General features: G+C 34.1%; 2 protein-coding genes across 6 annotated transcripts in view; one reads left to right on the top strand and one right to left on the bottom strand.

The window, feature by feature from the left end:
• The window catches only part of LOC149804698 (hypoxia-inducible factor 1-alpha-like), a 107,378-nt gene extending 96,990 nt beyond the window's left edge, over positions 1 to 10,388 (top strand). For all 4 annotated transcript variants that reach the window (XM_089943156.1, XM_089943166.1, XM_089943174.1 and 1 more), the window contains exon 15: positions 1,992 to 10,388. In XM_089943156.1, coding sequence (XP_089799282.1) covers positions 1,992 to 2,081 — 90 coding nt within the window. In that variant the 3' untranslated portion in view covers positions 2,082 to 10,388. The remainder of the gene's footprint in view (positions 1 to 1,991) is intronic.
• The window catches only part of LOC149804697 (ribokinase-like), a 24,495-nt gene continuing 15,405 nt past the window's right edge, over positions 10,386 to 19,475 (bottom strand). For both annotated transcript variants that reach the window (XM_089943188.1, XM_089943195.1), the window contains 3 exons: positions 18,917 to 19,008; positions 14,941 to 15,129; positions 10,386 to 12,174 (listed from right to left, as the gene is read on the bottom strand). In XM_089943188.1, coding sequence (XP_089799314.1) covers positions 11,998 to 12,174; positions 14,941 to 15,129; positions 18,917 to 19,008 — 458 coding nt within the window. In that variant the 3' untranslated portion in view covers positions 10,386 to 11,997. The remainder of the gene's footprint in view (positions 12,175 to 14,940; positions 15,130 to 18,916; positions 19,009 to 19,475) is intronic.

Here is a 19,475-nt window from a genome sequence, read left to right as displayed (position 1 = left end):
CACCATTTGTTCCTCAGAGGAGGAAGAAAAAGCAATACTGTGTCCTTCAGAGACTAGCTTTGCCTTGCTAAATGTCTAGATTATTTTCTTACCAATTAGTTCTTTAAACAAAAATGCAAAAGGGATTATATGCACTTCTGAGACTGGGATTTATTTGCCAAAAACTTAGATTGTTTATTTTTCTCATTGATTTATTCTTCAAAGAGGGAAGATAAATGTAACTGTACAGTAGATATATTGTGGATATCAGATTGTTAAGTCGATCATGTTTTGTTGGGTGTCCAATGTTGCATTATCCTAGCATCACAGGGCAAGCACTTATTTTAATACTAATGTAGTGAGTTTTATGGCAGCCTTTGCTAAAAAAAAAATTATTTCACCTTCACTATAGTTGACACACTAAGCAAACAGATAAATGATAAACATATGCCATTGCTTGTTGTATTTATCATTGCTCAAACTGAGGCATATGTACAGATGAAAATGTGCAACATAGAAAAAATAAGACTACCATCCTTTAAATTCCATGGATGTCCCCAACAGCGCCATGACAGCATATACACTAAAAATTGCCTTTTGGTTGAGATATTTGTTTACTGCCTATCATGCCATTTGGAGGAAGCATATGTTAAGCAAATTACAGTATAACACAACCCATCTCCTGCCATGGTCAACACTTTAAAGGGATATTGACCCATACATACTGTGAAACGGTTTATTTTTGTGGGTTTCAAATTTTGTGGTTTTGGTAAAAAGGACCTTCATGGTTACCTAATTTTGTGGATCTATCATTAACAAAAAAAAGTGGATGTATTTATCTCTGTAAATGAATATATGAACTTTGTTTCCGTGCATTTGTGAGCAAACAGGTGTAATTCATACTGCAGTTATTAAGTTGATTAATTTATAAATGTGATCTTAAAGAAATTGCCTACTTTTTCCACATGTTTGACTTAACACATTTAATACTACAATTGTAATAAGTAATTAGGTTCACATGTGATTGTAATGACCACTATAGAAGCATAAAGTTCTCAACAATTAGGGATTAGGTGCCTGAATAGTGCCAGTGTTTGTTTGAATGAATCCTGTTAAAATCATTCCATGTATAAAATACCTCAGTATAAGGTGACCTCACATTAAGGTGGTCAATTTTTAAGGTGTTAGTAAGCAGTCATAATGAGGGATTACTTTATGTACTCATTTATTTAAATAACTTAAAACATCCTTGTGTGTGATACAGTGTATGTCATGAAAATATGGGTGAGATAGAAAAAGACGCAAAGAGGGGTGCAGAAAGAGAAAACAGGTTGGAAGGGTTTACATGTTTGTAAGGAAATATGAATGTGTATATCAATGAAGTAGAATTGAAATTAGCCTTCAGTGTATTTTCTTGATTAAAATTGCCTTTTGTTCTTTTGTACTTAGTTAGCTGATGGTCAGAGTTGGGTGGAGAGAATAGTTGCAAAACTAAATGGGTTACCATCTTGAAATAAAGAATTACTTTTACTATTATTAGTATTCATATTAGGTGACTTAGCTGCAAGGCCAAATGAGTTTATGATGTGTTCATTGTGCATCTGTCAACAATTTCTTTTGTAACTACCCTAGAGTCCATATTTCTGATAGATTTAAATTAGACTTGGATTATGGATTTATAGAGTCGACATTTTGAAAAAAGTTCAATAATCAGCAAGATCCCTGCACAGTAATGAGGTTATCTTTGTTTGCCAATCTGGATGCCATATTTCTCATAAAATTTTGATCAATATATCACTAAAGTTTTGACAAGTTTGATAAGCGACTTTTGAAAATGTCAAAAGTAAAACCAGTGATTGTTCAATGTGCTTTTGATTTACATCAGTTACCTGCCATCTCAATTCTTTTAGGTTGACTGGTCCTAAAATAAATACAAGTATATACAACAATGCTGTCTACACAAAAAATGTTGGGGAGCTATAGTTAATGCATATATATTTTCTCCTTTGCAGGGCAAGGCAATTTTTACCCCTGCTACCTTAAATGCAGTACCACCACGTTTGTTCTTGAACGCAGCAGCCCTGTTTCGACACCTGGAATGATGTAAACAGTTTGATCCTGCAATTTATGCATAAGGAAATGCTAAAGTACAAGCCTTGATCAGTACACATAGTACTTCGGGCAATTAAATATTTGTGAAAATATGTTCTAGATAGTCTTGAAAATACATCAGAGAGTATTTGTTTGACATACACTTTAATTATTATTACTAATTGCCCATGTCAAATGTTGTACTTAGAAGATGAAATTGGTGTCAATTTCAGGTTTTGATGTTGAAAACTGGTAAATTAGGGCATAATACTTCATGTTTGTTATTGACATAAATCTCATTATTAAGATTACAGTGTAAATAAAATGAAATGTATTTTTCCTCCTTGTGGAAGCACTTTATGATGCTTTTTTAGGCCAAGGGATTATTTACTTGTGGCTTTTTTATTTTGCTTTTATTGAATCATTACAACCTTTACATTTCTGTTATGTTGTAAAAAAAATTAATAATTTGCTGTCTTTGAAAGATTTTCTTCACTTATATTTTAGAGCATTTAGAATATTTCGTGATTTTATGTAATGAAAAATTAGCATACGTATAGTTGTTTTGTGGACCTTTGAATTTGGCACAAGTATTAGTTTTATACATGGTATCAGGGAAAGTACTAAAACAAAAGCAAAATAGGTCTATTTATTTCGTTGAAACTAAAACATGTTTCTTTGACATTTCACTGCAGAAACTAATAGTTTTGACCGTGACTGACATAATCATATCAGTTTTTTAGTTAAGTGAGCATACACACAAAAAATAATATTTGAACAGTTGATGAAAGAGATTTCGTAAAGAGTTACGGATATTCCTACAACATTAGGATCAAACATTTTAGAAATTAAGAAATTTGTTTATTTCTTCTGTTAATCCCTGATTTACATTGGCCTTTCATTTCATGCTGAGATCACATTTTTGTCTTTCAGTATAATTTTCATTGCTTGTTTAATGATTTGATGTGATAGATTTATACGAGTCTTCTAAAACTTTTTAAACTGCATTGGTTTAGTATGCATGTCTGTTTTATAACTGTTTCTTTTATTTGTAAAAACAAAACAAACAAACTTGCAATAAATATCATAATATTCTGTAAAACTGGTTAATTCGTTGTAGGTATCTCAAAGAGCTATTCAGAAATTTGTTTTTCTAATCCACAGTTAGTTTCAGAAACTGAATTTTTCCTTATCACCAGCCTTCTTGCAAATAGTTTTCAATTCCGATGTGAAAACTTGCTGATCAAAAATGGCTTGGCATGTGCTAGTTTCAATATAGCGGACATTTTAGATTTTTGGTTTTGAAATGTTTGTTTTCTTTTGTGTAGTTTTTATTCCTTTTTTAAAATTGAAACTATAGAAGAGTTTTTTTAGTTTGTGTATGTTTTAAGGAAATATTTTGAGTGCATGTACAGGATTTTGCATTGATTGAAGCTAGGTATTTGTTACTGCATATGCTTGTTTACAAGTCTGGTCCAATTGCAAGGAACATAGACACTGAACTGCCTTTACATTTTGCAGATCAGTTATACAAACTGCATAGGATCAGATCTACCAGCCCTAAATGCGTATGGTAATAAATTATGGCTATATACAGAATTTTTAACATTAAGAAGCCATAATTAATAAATTTACTTGTGACGTTATAAAATATGGGGACCCTTTGAAAACAGTTTTCTTGTATTATGCAACAAGTTCAGAGTTCCAGTCCTAAGATTATAGGTGCTTGTATCCATCTTCTTTGTCCCCAGACTATGAGAAAAACTAGAAACAAATGAGAAATAAGAAGATATTTTTGTTCCAGACCAGGAAATATGCTGCAGTTTGATTGTGGGTTTGATTTGTTGACATACAATATCAGAATTTGTGTAACTTGATACAGATCACTTTGCCCCGTCTCCTGCATGTACCATATATTTTTACGAGTTCAACTGCAAACTGCACAGACCACTCCGGTGGACTAAGTGGTTAGAGCGTCCACTTTAGATGCAGGAGATCACAAGTTTCAACCTTGGCCAAGCAATACCAAATACTTATAAAAAGGGAATTAGCAGCTGCCTTGCTTGGCACTCGGCATTAAGAGGTTTGTGTTAGGACCGGTCGGCCTGGTGTCAGGATAATGTGACTGGGTGGGTCAGGATGCTATATGTCATGGCATGATGCCCCAGTGCTAGACATCACTATAAACTACTACACAGCAGACATAAGGAGTGATAAGATTAAAATTGTTCAAAAGCTAAATTACAAATCCAAAAACTGCATAGACCTTAAATCTGCAATCACTTAACCCTTTACCTCATAGAGCATAGTGACAAAGTGCAGCTCGCTATACATAGAACACAGGTTACCTAGTCGACCGCATATGCATAGCTTGCCTGTGAACTATTAAGCAATGTAGTGTATGTTACGTTTAACAGCAATTTTAACCACTTTATATATTTGGTACACATCTATTACATGTGGAACAATTTAAGAGTAAAGTCTGATTGTTATAGCTGTGTAATTATTTATCACGGAAGAATTTGTTATGTGCTTTAAAATCTGGAGAGAATTCGTTCACCGTCATGTCAGTGAGGCCGTGTGACCAACCGTAGAGCTGCCATTTCCCATACTCGAAATTTACAAGTTTTTCATCTGTGTCTACATCACTAAGTCATCTAAATTTGATAATTTATAAAAACTAATTGCAGCGTATATCAATATCAGAGCCTTTACCTAGGTTATTGAATCTTTCATAGTTGTGATTCTAATCATGAAAACTTCGTAAGTACTGAATGAAATCTGCGACCGCCATTTTGGAGAGTGGAGATTACGACCCAGTTACTTTAAATAGCAGATATCGACCAGTACATAAACAGTGACCACGTGATCTGACGTAATTGTCATTCACAGAAATAAATGTAGTATCTAATAAGGGGTTTTTCCTGAAGGTGGCGCTATGAAAACTGGCTTAAAATGGCTGATGTTTACAGCAGACGTCAAAAGGCGCTTCTATGGGACTTTTGTAGAAGCGTCAAAAGTCGCTTCAATGCGACTTTTGTAGAGGCGTCCAAAGACGGTTGTATGAGGTAAAGGGTTAATGCACCAGCAGATCTGGGTATGTGCAGTTTGTTATGAGTACTCAGTAAAACAAACAACATAGATTCTGATCTGCTGGCACATTATACAATGACAGATCAAGGCCTATGTTGTTTGCAGTTTGACTCGACTGAAAAGTGAGTAGAGATGTTCCTTTCTGAAAACTAGTGCTGAAGGTAGTCATTAATAAAGTTTCAGGCTGTTTGCAAAGTTGTAAACAGTTTATGCAAGTTTCGTATAAAGCCCCAATTTCCAAGCTTGCAACATCATTCTGCTTTTTTTGGTCAAATTCTATTAAGTCCAGTGGAAATATAATGGAACTTTGATTTTATATATCAGTGCTTTTTTCTGTTCAACATTGTAGGTAGCTCATTTGCCATTATCATTATTGCTTGAGAAGACCCCTTGTTTCAAGCACTATTTTGCTATCATCATCATTATTATTACTTGCAAAGTCATCCAGACAGGATGAATATAAGTAGTGTGTTAAAAGGCAACGCTTACAATTATCCAGTTCAATTTAAATGATTCATTATACGTGGAGGAAATTTTTGGCAACATGTCACCCATGGGTTATTGTCCCCCTTACAAAAACTTCAGCTACATATGGTGAGAGATCTCTACTCACAATCCTATATATGTACATGTTTTCCCCATGCAGAAAGCTGCTGGAGGATAAATGTTTCTTCACATCACTTTTTGTGTTGAGTAGGGTGTACACAAACTAGCAAACTCCCCAATTTCATCATCACATGAGTTTTCTTTCACAGCAGTGATGGTAAATAATTGCAACACATTTACATCCTAAAACAGAGGTTATAGTTAAAAGTACTGAAAATGGAGTCTGAAATGCCATTTTTGTAGTTGTTTTTCTTTGAGGTTCACATTTCCACTAATATTTAAGAAAGGAAAATAACATTCTAGATCAAAGTTGAAGTTAAGCCAACTTTTTTTCTGTTGTATTTCATTTTAGGGATGATAGTTGACTTTTTTTTTTATCTGCTCAAATTTAATTTAATTCTACAAATTAATACAATACGGAATTTGGATGCTGCTGTATTGCGGTTATTTTAGTGTTCTCAACCATTGTTCTTTGAATGCTAATGTATGTTTAAAATGTATTTAAAGTTTACTCTGAATTTCATAAGCGTTTCTCAGTGTAGATCTATCTTTTCGACCTTTGATAAGGATGTTTTCAAATGGTGTTTTGCTGTTTGAATCGGCATCAGTATTTACCATACATCATTCTGACTTAGAGCCTCATGTTTCATTAGGAATGTGAGAAATATATTCCTTCATTATGATTCAGTGTTACATAGGAAAATTCCACCTGGGAATTTTAGATGAGATTTTCGAATAGACACCATCTGGTTCAAAATTCTGACCAAATGGAATTTTTCTATCTCACATGGATGCATATGATGGATTGGTCTAGGTATACCACAACTTGGAATTTAAATTTATGTCACAATACCTTAAAATATATGCATACCTGTGTTGAAATGTTTAACGAGAAAACCCCTCACAATACCTCAAGTACATTACTTGTGTACATAATATGGTCAGGAATTGAAAGTAATGTCTTAAACATGAACTTTTAATCCCTACATAATTATAGATCACCGCAAAATAGCCACATGTAAAAGCTTTCCTATGCTTGTTTTATTTTGTGTTTAGAGCATATCATAAGTCTAATTAATGTTGGAAATTCGGAGATTAAAAAATAGAATGCATGTTTTCTATATCAAAAATGTTTATTAGTATCAGTTAGGACCACAGTGATTTGTGAAGAAAAAAATCAGTTTCATCAATAAAAAGACCTGGAATTTATTGTTTAAAAATTTTGGTTACTATTTAAAAAGCAAAGGCTTCTAATCACTGATATATCTGTTGAATTTAGATAATGGCATTCTTTGCCAATATTTGATACCATTTATCGAGGTTGGATAAGCATTGTACATGCATTGTAGTTTAGATGTTGGAAAAATTTCATCATTTTTATCTGCATCCAATAAGCAGTTTTATGCCTGTAATACACTGTAGCATTTTGTAAATTTATACATTATAAAGATTTGTCCATAGGGATCAACCAGTTAATAGAGGGGTGGGCTTTGATTTTTGGAGGAAAAACATTTTCAGTTCTTGCATAACTTGAAAAAAATCTTCCTATTATATCCGTTTTATTATTTGATAAAAAATAAATTATCTTGGGATAAAAGAAGAAACAAAAATACTGGCTTGAAAGAATATCCCAGGCCTTTCCCCATTCAGATAAATGTTCAGTCCCTAATATGTGTGACAGGCATTATGGAAAATGCAGTAAACCCAGCACGATGTCAAATCAAAATAAAACAGCTGTATTTATTTCCATGATTGTGTTAATAATATATCGTTTTGAGGTATTAGTGTGCAATATTTTGAGCTTAATCTGTCCCAAAACTATTCTACTCAGATTGATGAATTGGTCTACAGTTGTGCCTTGCAACCAGTCTGTCCACTGGACATAATGGACATAAGGTAGTTATCACATTGCCATTGTTTGGTCAGGCTATAGTGTTTTACCTTTTCATTCATGTGCTTATTAATTCGCTTCATTTTGCTCTCAGTTTCTTGGACATGTCTCCCTAGCACATGTAGAAATTGGTTCTGGACACACCAGTTTAATGGCAACTGGACAATACAAAACAGGTTATTGTGACCCAGTTATCACTGCTAAGTAACTTATATCCAACTGTTCATTATTTCCTATTTCACTTGAACATCAAAATTGGTTTGTGGATACATCTCGACAAAAGTAACTCGACCATATCACAACCAGGTCACTGTTACCTTTACTTCATGGTAGAGATTTGTACACATGTACTTGCCACAGAATGTGGATGCATTGTTGATTGTTCTGCAGTATCTCTACTGGACATTATACACCAGGCAAAGCAACTCCTTGTGGCACTTGCCTTTTTTCAGTTAGTTTGGCTAAAAGCATTGATAGTGGCATGGCCTTGGCTTGTTTTATCAGGGAATTTAACCAGCTAATACCAAAGAGCTACAGTAGAGCTGAATTTGTTTCCATGACTGTGTTAATAATATATAGTTTATATGTATTAGTGTGGTATATTTTGAATTCAGTTAATTAAACATTTTACATTAATAATAGAATTTGTAATTGTGCCTTGCAACCAAGCACAGTTGTCATCAGGGTACAGCTACGGGGTTGATGCTCTTGTTACCTCAATAATCAAGTTAAAAGCAAATTATTGTTTTGTTCATAACTTGGACATCATTTCACCTACACTATTGAGAATTTTCATGATCAAATGACTTACCTAATTTTAGCTATCTATTTGCTACACCCTTGGTATATTGGAGTTTATCCATATTTACTTTTGAAATTAGAATGTAGATTGATCGTAAAGTGTGTAAACCAACCATACCAATAGTAGGTGTAAATTAATATAACACTAGAGTGACTTCTTTATTTCAGCCATTGAGTATGCCTTCAATAGTTCTAACCCTCTGTGACCTACTCAAGATAATTAGCATGTAGCTGCATCAATTGGTGAGTTATATTAAAAGGGGGCAAATGTTTTCTCTCTAAATTTTCAGCTTGAACAACTTACGTATTTTAAACTATTTATCGCATCCCAGGTACGTTAGACCCTGTTTTATCTAACTCGTGAAAATAAGCACATGGATGCGTCTCACATAGATGAACATTTTTCAAAGTAGAGCAATGTGACTTACTTTTTAAATCATAATTACCCCCCTCTGTCTTTTTTTCGTATTTTTCGTCAAATAGACACATGAAATTAGGAACATGTACATCTCAAAAGTAGGTTACTGTGACCTAAATTTTGTACTGGAATGACTTTGATTCCATATTGATTTGTACAACAGTGAGCTTATGAAACGCACCGACTTGTAATATACAACTGAATTTCAGTCAAACTTTTTAATTGTTTGCAATCTAATGAATAAATTTATAGCACTCTGACATTGAGTTCAAGTTTGAAGATCATGTCTTGGGTTTTCACCTATACTGGCTTGTAAGCATATTAAGAAAAAACAAATTTTCAATTTAACCCATTTTATGGATATATCTGAAAAATGTTGTCAGTGATACCAATTTATTATCTTTTTCCTCAAAACTTTATTTCTTGTAGATTTAACCTAAATCAGAATTTGACAATATTGGCACTGTACCCAAAACATGTTCAGTCATACTAAAAAAATATGATAGCCCGATGCCTCTCCAGTGAAGTATCTGTCAGCTTGTCAAAAATAAATCTAATTTGCCTGTGAAAATATGTCTTGCAGATGAAACGTGGAAATTTAGTTTAACATTTTAGAAAGACTAGTAAATTATTAATATATATCAAAAATGTATGCCCCTTTTCTGTATGAAGATTGTCTATGTATCATTCTTCTATTGAAAGCTGTAAACTGATTGCATGGGTTAGTTACAATTAGTGCTCACATGGTTTTTACTTATACTACCAGTGGTAGGACAAAATACTGTTTTTAAGGCTGTCTACTGTGCATGCCATTTTGTAGTTGAAATCTACCACTTTTGAAAATGAACAGATTAAAAAATATTGAAGAAAATAAAATAGTATTTTTACACATTCTATCCATGCAAAACGTCTCTACTGGGTTTGAGAACTGTGCCAGCAGTCATGCATGGCTGAGTAATGGGATTAAGGTTACCAGATATACAAAATAAGTTGTCAATTGCTTACTTATTGTTGTATTCTAGAGAGTTCAGGCCAAATGTGGGATTTTGTAAAAAGGTATTTGGATGTTTGTCAGGTATTTTAAAGAAATTGATTTAACTTAGTCTACAGTGACTTTTGAAGTCTTTGATAAAAATCTGCCGTCCTTTGGCAGCAGAGAGATAAAAAGGAAAGACCAACCCCAAAATTGTTTAGGCATAAGACTAAAGTAATTTTGGTTTATTTTCTTGTCTTGTTTAAGATGTTTCATGTTAAAGATTAATGCAGGATAACTGAGCTGCCCTTTGCCCATGCTTACATTGCTGTAATTCAATACAGGTTAAACATTAATCGGTGCCTATGAACATCAAAGCTCTAAAGAGAAGCTATAAAGCAAGACATGCATCAGAGGCTGATCCAGTGAATAAAGAGGATTTGGATAGAACAAGTGGACAACGGCTGACATCCAGACCTGATGTAAACTTGACTTGAAATAATCTGAGATTTAAATAAACAAACAAGTCAATCTAATATGATATTGTTTATTTGTTTTCATATTTTAAGTACAGCAGTTGCAAAGTTGTGTGACAAATAATATTGAAAAAGATGGGGCAATTTAGCATGTGAATTGGAGTAGTGGTCTGAAAAAATATTTTCTTTTAGCACTGTGTTCAGTGATCTTCTATCCATGATACAAGGTTTAAGGTCAATGGCTACGCACTTACAGGTAACTTGAGAACACGTTTCCCAAAACATAAGAATAATTAACTTTGCAAATTTAGTATAGCAAATTTTCTCAGCACATTCAAGGTTGTATCAGTACTTTACAGTCACAAGAAAAAAATGGATTTGTCTTAGATTCCTGGAAATTGCCAGTTAAGCATTAGCTTCTTTAGGAACTATTGTTTGTATTTGGTTAAGTTATGAAACTAGAGTGGTGTATTTTTTTTATGGTACTCTCACCATGGGGAAAAATCAGTGGTGACCCACTTTTATGCTCCAAAGTGACCCCAGTATCAAAGGGGCACTGTGCACCAAAACGTTTTAGCTTCATACTAATTCATTCCAAGTAGTAAGAAAATCCACTAAGAGATTTAGGAGATGTAAGCAACTTAAAAAACCTGAACCGAAATCTTCCATTGTGCAGCTTTGTATTGATGGGTCCCTGAATCAGTGTAATTTCTATAACAGCATTATACTGATGGGTCCCTAGATAAATTTGAAATACAGTTTTCCACATTATTGTGTATGTGATACCTAATGTCTTTGGCTTCTGCAGCATTACTTCACAAAGGCTTGTTAGATTGAACCAAATCTGGCATTCAGTTTTATACAATAAAACCCCGAGCGCATTTATTAAAAGCCTTCCAGGAGAGTTAAGGCCCCAAATTGCCCATCCTCATAACTTTTGCTTCCGAAGTGTAACTTAACTGCTGCTGGATTCAACCAAAATTTATCATGCACCTTTATACAGATGGACCGTGAACTAGTTGAATTTCCAACTGTATGCATCTAAATTGAGGGGAGTTATGGCCCCTGAATGCCAATGTTCCCATCTTTGGTTTTTCAACCTATGTTGAATGTCAAATAAACTAGTTAATAGGACCCATTACCATGCACCAATCACCAACAGTTTTAGTTACAATTAATTTCCACTATATTTTCCCCCTCCTATCATAATAAATGCAATACTTTGCTTACAAAGAAGTCAAATAAATGAGTAAACTACTAAACTGTAAAAACAAAAATGTCATCACATGTATAATCCTGGTTAAATGTTAAAATAAAAGAAAAATTAAAGTCAAATAAATGTGACTAGACTGTTCTCAAAACCGAGACATTTTATGGTAATGGTGGAGGGTCAAAAGTTGCCTTGTACTAATATGCATACTGCAAAATCATTATGAATGTTTTGTTACTAAAGATGCTTAGTATGGTTCTAAATCATTGTAATCAATTAAAATTCAGCTAATTGGCAGCATAAAACCTTCCAGTTCTCATTGGCAATATCCATAAAAGTGTGTTGCAATTATTGTGATTTTATTTTTCACCGTTTTAGCTGTTGGACTGAATTTGTAAAATGTAATGCTCATTAAATTGTTATTATGACACTTAAATTTACACTGAATTATACAGTTGCCTATGAGAAGATCTTTGGGTCGAGGTCAGAAGCCCAGGGCATGCTAGTTTGGGTGCCTGGGCTCTGTACAGATATTCCAGCCAAGATGGTTGCTCGTCTTACACTCTCCTCTAACCCCAGGTGAGGGTTTTCTGCTAGGTAAAATGCTAGCGAGCCAATGAAAGCATCTCCTGCACCCTAGAGAAAGGGAAATGAATGTAATTAATTAGTATCAGAGGCAATCTATAATCAAAACTATATTTTTTGCATACTCAGGCTGGTTCCTTCCAGTTAACCCTTTAGCTACGACTACCACATCTAAGTGTCACCTGTAAATAGCTCCTGAAACCCACTGACACATATATGCAGTGTCGATAAGCTTAGTTTACTATGCCAGTGTCACTTACGTGCACATAGTTCAGCAGTACTCGAAACCCCAGTGTCGCATCTATGTGGACATGACTGCTATGTTAACTAAACGTTGATTGGTTGAAAGTACAGAAGTTTACACATTTTTAATTATCATAACCAATGAGAGGACTGTTTACTCAACATTTTGATACAAGTGTGAAAGCTGAGAGGTTAAATTTAGACACTGTCAGGGATTTTCTGCACTTTACGAAACACGTGTAGTTGAGATAAACAAAGACAGATTCTGATTCAGATATGATTAACTTTAAAGGGTTCAGTGCAAGCGATATCGAAGAGTTTAATGGATCATTCTTAGAAAATGGATCAGATATTGATATTAGTCTAGTTTCAACACCAGATGCAAGTGATTTTTATTCAGATGACGAGGCGGACATAGTCCCACTTGCACAATGGAGTTATGACCTCACCGTGTTCGAGATCAATGATTTTGATTCTCATGTTGGTTCAACAATCAAGCTTGGACTAAGCAATGAGAACGATTTGTTTCTCAAGTTTTTTCCCGAATGTCTGGTGGAAAAGCTTGTGAAAGAAACAAATGATAATGTCAAGAAAATGGGGGACCAAAAGCAAGACCTGAGGCTGAAATTGTACGAAATTAGTATTACGAAGATGTGGGCATATTTTGGAATATACATCATCATTTATGTGTGGATAGTGACTGTTTTGCGAGGTACCACTCTCAACTTTGTAATATAAAGTGGAAATATATGAATAACAGGCATTATACAAGGTAAGCTGTTTTTTTAAGTCACTGAAATCCAGCAAAAACTAATAATGAATATATATGTAACCATGTTTTCTTTGTCATTTTCTGAAGTCAGCCTTGATGATGCTCTAGTATTTAGCCTAGGAACCAGCCTCAGTAGTCTCAGTAATTAAAAGGTCTGCAATTTGTGCCATGTGCTGTTTTCAAATAGATAACTTACCAGTTTCATATAGTTATCGTTTATACCCCCTTGTTTTAGGCCTTGTCATGCAGAATGACAAAGATGTATGTGCAATGAAGTTGAGTTGCACATGTACATTACAAAGTTTAGCCCATAACATTAAAATACTCTTAAAACTACTTTATACATGAGTTAGGTCCAATTGCCAACTGCATACACCCAGATCTGCTGCTGCATAATGAACCTGCAGATCTAGGTCTATGCAATTTGCTATAAGTAATCAGTAGAACAAATTACTAATTGGGGTCTATGCTGTATGCAGTTGGATCCAATGTAAGCGATTATATATAAGGTACTCAAGATTGCCAACTGACCTAAATAAAAATGTAACTGGTGTCCTTAAGTTGTAAAATATAGGTCACAGTGAACATTTTTTGGAAGGATGGTACAGTATTCACCAATATCCATCCCCATACAAATTTCCACTTGTCTGCAGCCAACAATTCAGAAATGCAAAACTTAACCAAATGTCACAGAGATGTGAAATAAGATTACACTGACCTATTTTTGCTTGCTGGTGTTCTATACATCAAGGCACATTCACAAGGAAAGTGACATAACTCTGAAAAGTGTCATACAAACATAACCTGGTGTGACATGGAGTGAAAAGTGACATGGTAACACTACATGTCCCCATGCTGCCTTCATATTCAAAATCTTGCCCTGTTTTGCAGTAAATGCTTTAACTTTACAGACTAACTATGACTCCTATCTTAGTTGATCTGGAAAAAGACCAAAGTGGTTAGAAATGGAAGAGGATGGGTAGGAGAATGGAGCTATATAAATTATTGTCTGAAAATTAATATGTTTATATGAATGGAATTGTCTGGCTGCTGACAACTGTTGCCTGTTTTATAAATATAGTAGAATTTCAAAAAATGCAGTGTGTTGTCTGTTTAAATATTTTGTTTTAGCTTCTATTTGTGCCAGTTTTCAAGGCTGCATGATATGGACTACTGTGTCACACTTTTGGAAGTTATAAGACTGCAGATTACCAATCTCCTCCTTTCATGAGATGCATCATGCCAGACTTAGAGCTACCTACCAATAGCTATAATTCAGGTAAGAGTTTCCAACTTAAGCTGGGAATGACACCACTGTTTCAATGATGTTACTAACAAAATGTAGGGAGAACAAGATTTGATATTGGGCCTGAGCGATGTTGAGCATCAGTGACTGATGTCTGATTTGTGTTTTAGGAAGATTTTCTGAATTGATGAAGTTTGCAATAACGTTTTGGCATGTTGAGCCAATTGAATACCCTTTTGCCTTGATCACTTGAAGAAAAATATACAATAAAACTTTAATGAAAATAAGTGTAGTAAATCTGACTGATTGTAGATGACAATAAACAATGCATTGCAATTCCTATTTCCTGCACAAATACAACAAAAATAAGTTGTTTTATTAGAAAAGATTATGCTTAGTATAATGTTGAAAACACTGCAGCAAAATATGAACATGGTTCATCACTGTCCGCGCTGGAAAAGCAAAATCTATCTCTCCATTTTCAATTGTTGGTGAGACAAATGAACATACGTAAAAATAGGAAATAAATATAGAATGGAAGAAAAATAGCACATACTGTTGTGTCCACTACCTTGACCTTCTGAGCTGGAACATGTTTGACCTCTGATGTATCTGTTGTGGCAATGACTGACCCCTGATCACCAAGAGTGATAATAACTTTACCACAGCCTCGTTTCAGAAGCATTTTAGCTGCCATCTTCGCCTCCTCAATTGATTTTACTGGTAGTCCTGTCAAAATTTCTGCCTGAATTGAGAAAATTTATCAGGATAAATATAAAAGAAAATGCTGCAAATTAGAATTTTTTAATGGGTTTTAAATATTTGAAAGTGACAATTACTGTTGACAGCAACATGGTTATTTAATGTGCAAATTACAGATAAGCAAACAGTGAACCTTTTGGTGACCAAAAAAAGTTGTGAAAATTTCATGATGCTTTATCCTGATTACAAAACCAAGTCAAATGGCATATAATATGACTGTCTTGTGACCTACATAATTGACAAGTTTCATTTGTATATTCTTTGTGGTTCAAAAAGTTTACTCGGGTCATACATAAAAGTCACAGAATTACAATTTCCCTCAAAGTGACTTTGACCCTTCTGTTGTGGTCATTACTATGATAGACAACACCATCAAGTCATGATGGACAACACCATCAAGTCATGATCTATTATTCTTCAGCAAAGTTTCATTTAAAAATCTTAAGTAGTTAAAAAGTTGTAATCTGGTCAAGGATTCAAGTCACAAAATTACATTTTCGTTGTCATGACACTGACTTTCAGGCAGGGGACTAGGCTAAGTACTTGATACATTATCTAGCATATATATATATATATATATATATATATATATATATATATATATATATACTACTATCATATGGGTAGGGAATTTTTTATTAAAACTCTCTAACCTGTATGATAGTATTATTTGTATCAAAATATTTATTCTGCTTACTATTATCAAACAGTCTTCTATAGGAATTCATGGACAGCACTTTCCTTCTGTCTGATATATATATATATATATATATATATATATATATATATATATAGACAAAGTTTCATGTTAAATAAAAACCACTGCAAAACAAATGTTAACAGATGGATTAATAGAGAACATTACAATATACTATGTCAGATTTTAAGCAAACACATAAAAAATAGATATACAAAAATTATAATTCTGGAGATTTTTGTTTCGAATATTGGTTAGTCTTTTGTGTAATTACTGTAACAGATTCTCCCCAAAAGTAGATTTTAAAAATAAACTAGGTTTCTCCAAAATCACATACCTGATACCACTAGGGGAAAAAAGCTCTGCTACTCCTGCATCCAATCCATACAGAATGACAAAATATTCATCATTTTCATCTATATTGGCATATTGTAAAAGGGAAGAAACTCTTTCCATTAACTTGCCTTACCATCTGCTCTGTGGCTACCCATCAACCAGATGTTTATTATTATCAGCTAAGAGAAACCTTAGGAGGCCGTTCTCATTTGAAGGGAGGTTTTACAGTATTGTTTGCAAGTAAGTATTCTCAGAGACAAACAGTTTGCTAGAAACTTTCTTCCTCCATCAAATACGTTTCCTAACCAACTACAGGATATAGAAAAAGGAAATACATAAGCATCTCAACTCAGTCATGGGTACCCATCAAAAGATAAGTGGCTAGAGTCCATACATGAAGGATAAAATGCTCTCCAATGATGAAGGCAGACCAACCAATGGTCTCAAAACACATAATGTCAATACAATCATAATGAAATGAAAGACCTTTTCTTGCCAAGAAAAATAAGGTAAATCCAGCAAATATATGACATCCCCACACATGGAGAGACTGTTGATGTTTTAGACCATAACCAGTGGACCAAACCAGATTCAGTTCTTGTCTCTGCCATGCTAGATCTCTGAGATAGAAACTTGAGAAGATTCACTGCAGATGCCTGTCAATGGCTTCTGCCATATCTCTGATCAAAACGTTATATTTAGTAAGGCTCACAGAGATTGCTCAAATCTCATGATCTGAAGTTTTCATGAGGTGAAAATGGTCAGGTTTTTCATGCATTATAGCCACTTATGACAGAAACAAGCCAGAAAAAGTCTAATGGGGACCCTAACTGCTCTACTGTCCAGCTGTTCCAATGCAACAATGCGTGACTGAGTAATGGGATTAAGGCCATCTTACAACAAGCTGTTAATTGATTACCTTATTGTTGTAATCTGGAGAGTTTAAGGCCTAATGCAAGATATTTGTTGAGGTGTTAGAAATAATAAAGGGAACAAAGGTCCAAGATGGCTCTTGATTCTTTGATTAAAAATCAGCTGTCCTTTGGTGGAGGAGAAATAACAAGAAAGACCAACCCAAAAAATTATTTTTTACAGAAGCACATACAAATTTTTGTTTTGTTTAATTGTTATTGCATTATTCAAGGGGCCCCGAGTGGCGGAGTGGTCTAAAGCGCTCTCCGTTACGGATCACTGCCATCTCACTTCTGTCTGCATAGGTTCAAGTCTCAGATTCGGCCAATGTGGGTATGTGAGAAAGCTTGCCAGTAGCTTCTCGAGGATTGGTGGTTCTTTCTGTGGTTTTCCCGGGTTCTTCCTCCACCATTAAAACTGGCCGCCATGTATAGCCTATCGTGTGCTGAAAAATGGCGTTAAACCCTACAACAACAACAACAACAACAACAAAAGCATTATTCAAGATTTTTCAAATTCATGTTCAAGTTGAATGAATAATAATTGAGCTGTCCCATGATCATGCTTACACTAGTGTAATGCAACACAGGACAAACATATTAATTAGTTCCTATGAACAACATAAAAAGTATAATGAGAAATTGTATAAAGCAAACCACACATCAGATGCTAATGAACATCAACTCTGCTGATCCAGTGAGCAAGGATGACATGGATAGAGCCATTGGACAATGTTACCATCCGACTTGAAAGATAACATTACTACACTTGAAAATTATTTTGGGATCTGAATAAACGTACAATTTAATTTGATTTGTTATTCCTTGTCATATTTACAGTAAAGCAATTGTAATATTTTATTACAAATAATATAAAAAAATAGGACCTGATTGGGCAATTGAAACTGGAGTCCATGCTTGTGGAATTCAGGTTTGTGATTTTTAGAAGTCAGCAGCTCTGGTAAAGACTTTTCTTGGATTAAATGACCACTCACATTAATGTTTCTCAAATCATATCCTGGAAACATTTCCAAATAAGTTCTTAATTCTGTTGGAATATGGTAGTATTTTCTTCAAAAGTATACTTCTTTCTTATCTTCCAAATTTTTTTAATTTTGCTAAGGTATGGACTGAGCCTGATTTTTCCCAACTACAAATTCTGTGGTCAGTTGCCAGTAGCTTCTTTTGTCCTTTTCCAGGTCCCTTGTAACTTGTACTTTCTCATCCACTGTCAAAACACTGCATGGTTCGTTTATTCTAGCTATTTTTGTTGTTTCATCTATTGTGCTTTGTCTTTGTATTATACAAGCACACTCTCATGCTCTGATAATGTACTGATGGGAACTAAAAACAAACAACAATAATGAAAGCTGTTCATTGCATGACCTGGTGTATTTGTAGTCAGAAAATCACAGTGAATGGTCAAGATTGGTGTGGATGCTTAACCTATTAACAATGAAACAAGTGTAAATTGTGAAGTAAGTCGGCTTAAGTCAGGGAGAGCTGGGTTACTTGACAGAGGTGGTCATAAGGAGAGGTTGGACTGAAACTTTTATTTCCTATATATACTTATACAGCCCCAAAAAATAAAAATGATGAATATGTGCACAAAGAATCAAAGGTAATAAGGTAAATTATATTTTGTGCCATGATGACGTAATGTTAATGAATAAGTTTCATAAGCTTTGTTTGATGTACACAGATGTGAAATTCTATAATTTGCATTACTCGGTGACTTTACTGTCTGATATTGCTATATGTTATGTGACAATATAATGAAGTAAGTTATGGTGTATTTAGTAAAGCTAATCAATATTTTGACTTACCTCAGTTTCATTTGGACAGATTATGTCTGAGTGAGTGTAGAACTCTGTGTCTAAATTAGCCAATCCTGGAGCAGGGTTAAATATAGTCAGCACTACAAAAAAATTAAAGAATGCAGACAAAAATGTAGCAAACTTTGCTACACGTTTCCAATTATTTTGCTGGAAATCAGTATGCAAACAAGTCTGCTTTTGTTTACAAAATCTATAATGTGAACCTTTCCTACCATAATTTTGTTTTGGGATACTGGTAAGCTCCAATAAAAAATTACTGTAACAAGAATTTGGATATTAAAACAGTTGTGGTGTGTTCTGAAAGTTTTACAAGCTCTTCACCAACTGATTCTGAGAGATTTTTGAAATACTGAAAATCTTTACTTCCTCAGTAAATGAGTTTTATTTGTTAATGTGGTGAGATGTACTGTATTCTTGAAATCTTTCAATGGGACTGACACACTACTGTCTAAATTTTATGTCCAGGAAGATAGGATAACACCATTTCCTCTTTTTAAATGCCAAGTGTGGAAACCATCTCCAATAATATTGTGATAAGAGTTTCAAA

Source organism: Sinohyriopsis cumingii, chromosome 2, assembly GCF_028554795.1.
Source record: "Sinohyriopsis cumingii isolate HCF-2022 chromosome 2, ASM2855479v2, whole genome shotgun sequence".
Taxonomy (NCBI): Eukaryota; Metazoa; Mollusca; class Bivalvia; order Unionida; family Unionidae; genus Sinohyriopsis; species Sinohyriopsis cumingii.
The sequence above is the reverse complement of the archived record's forward strand: the minus strand, read 5'-3'. Positions and strand labels throughout refer to the sequence as shown.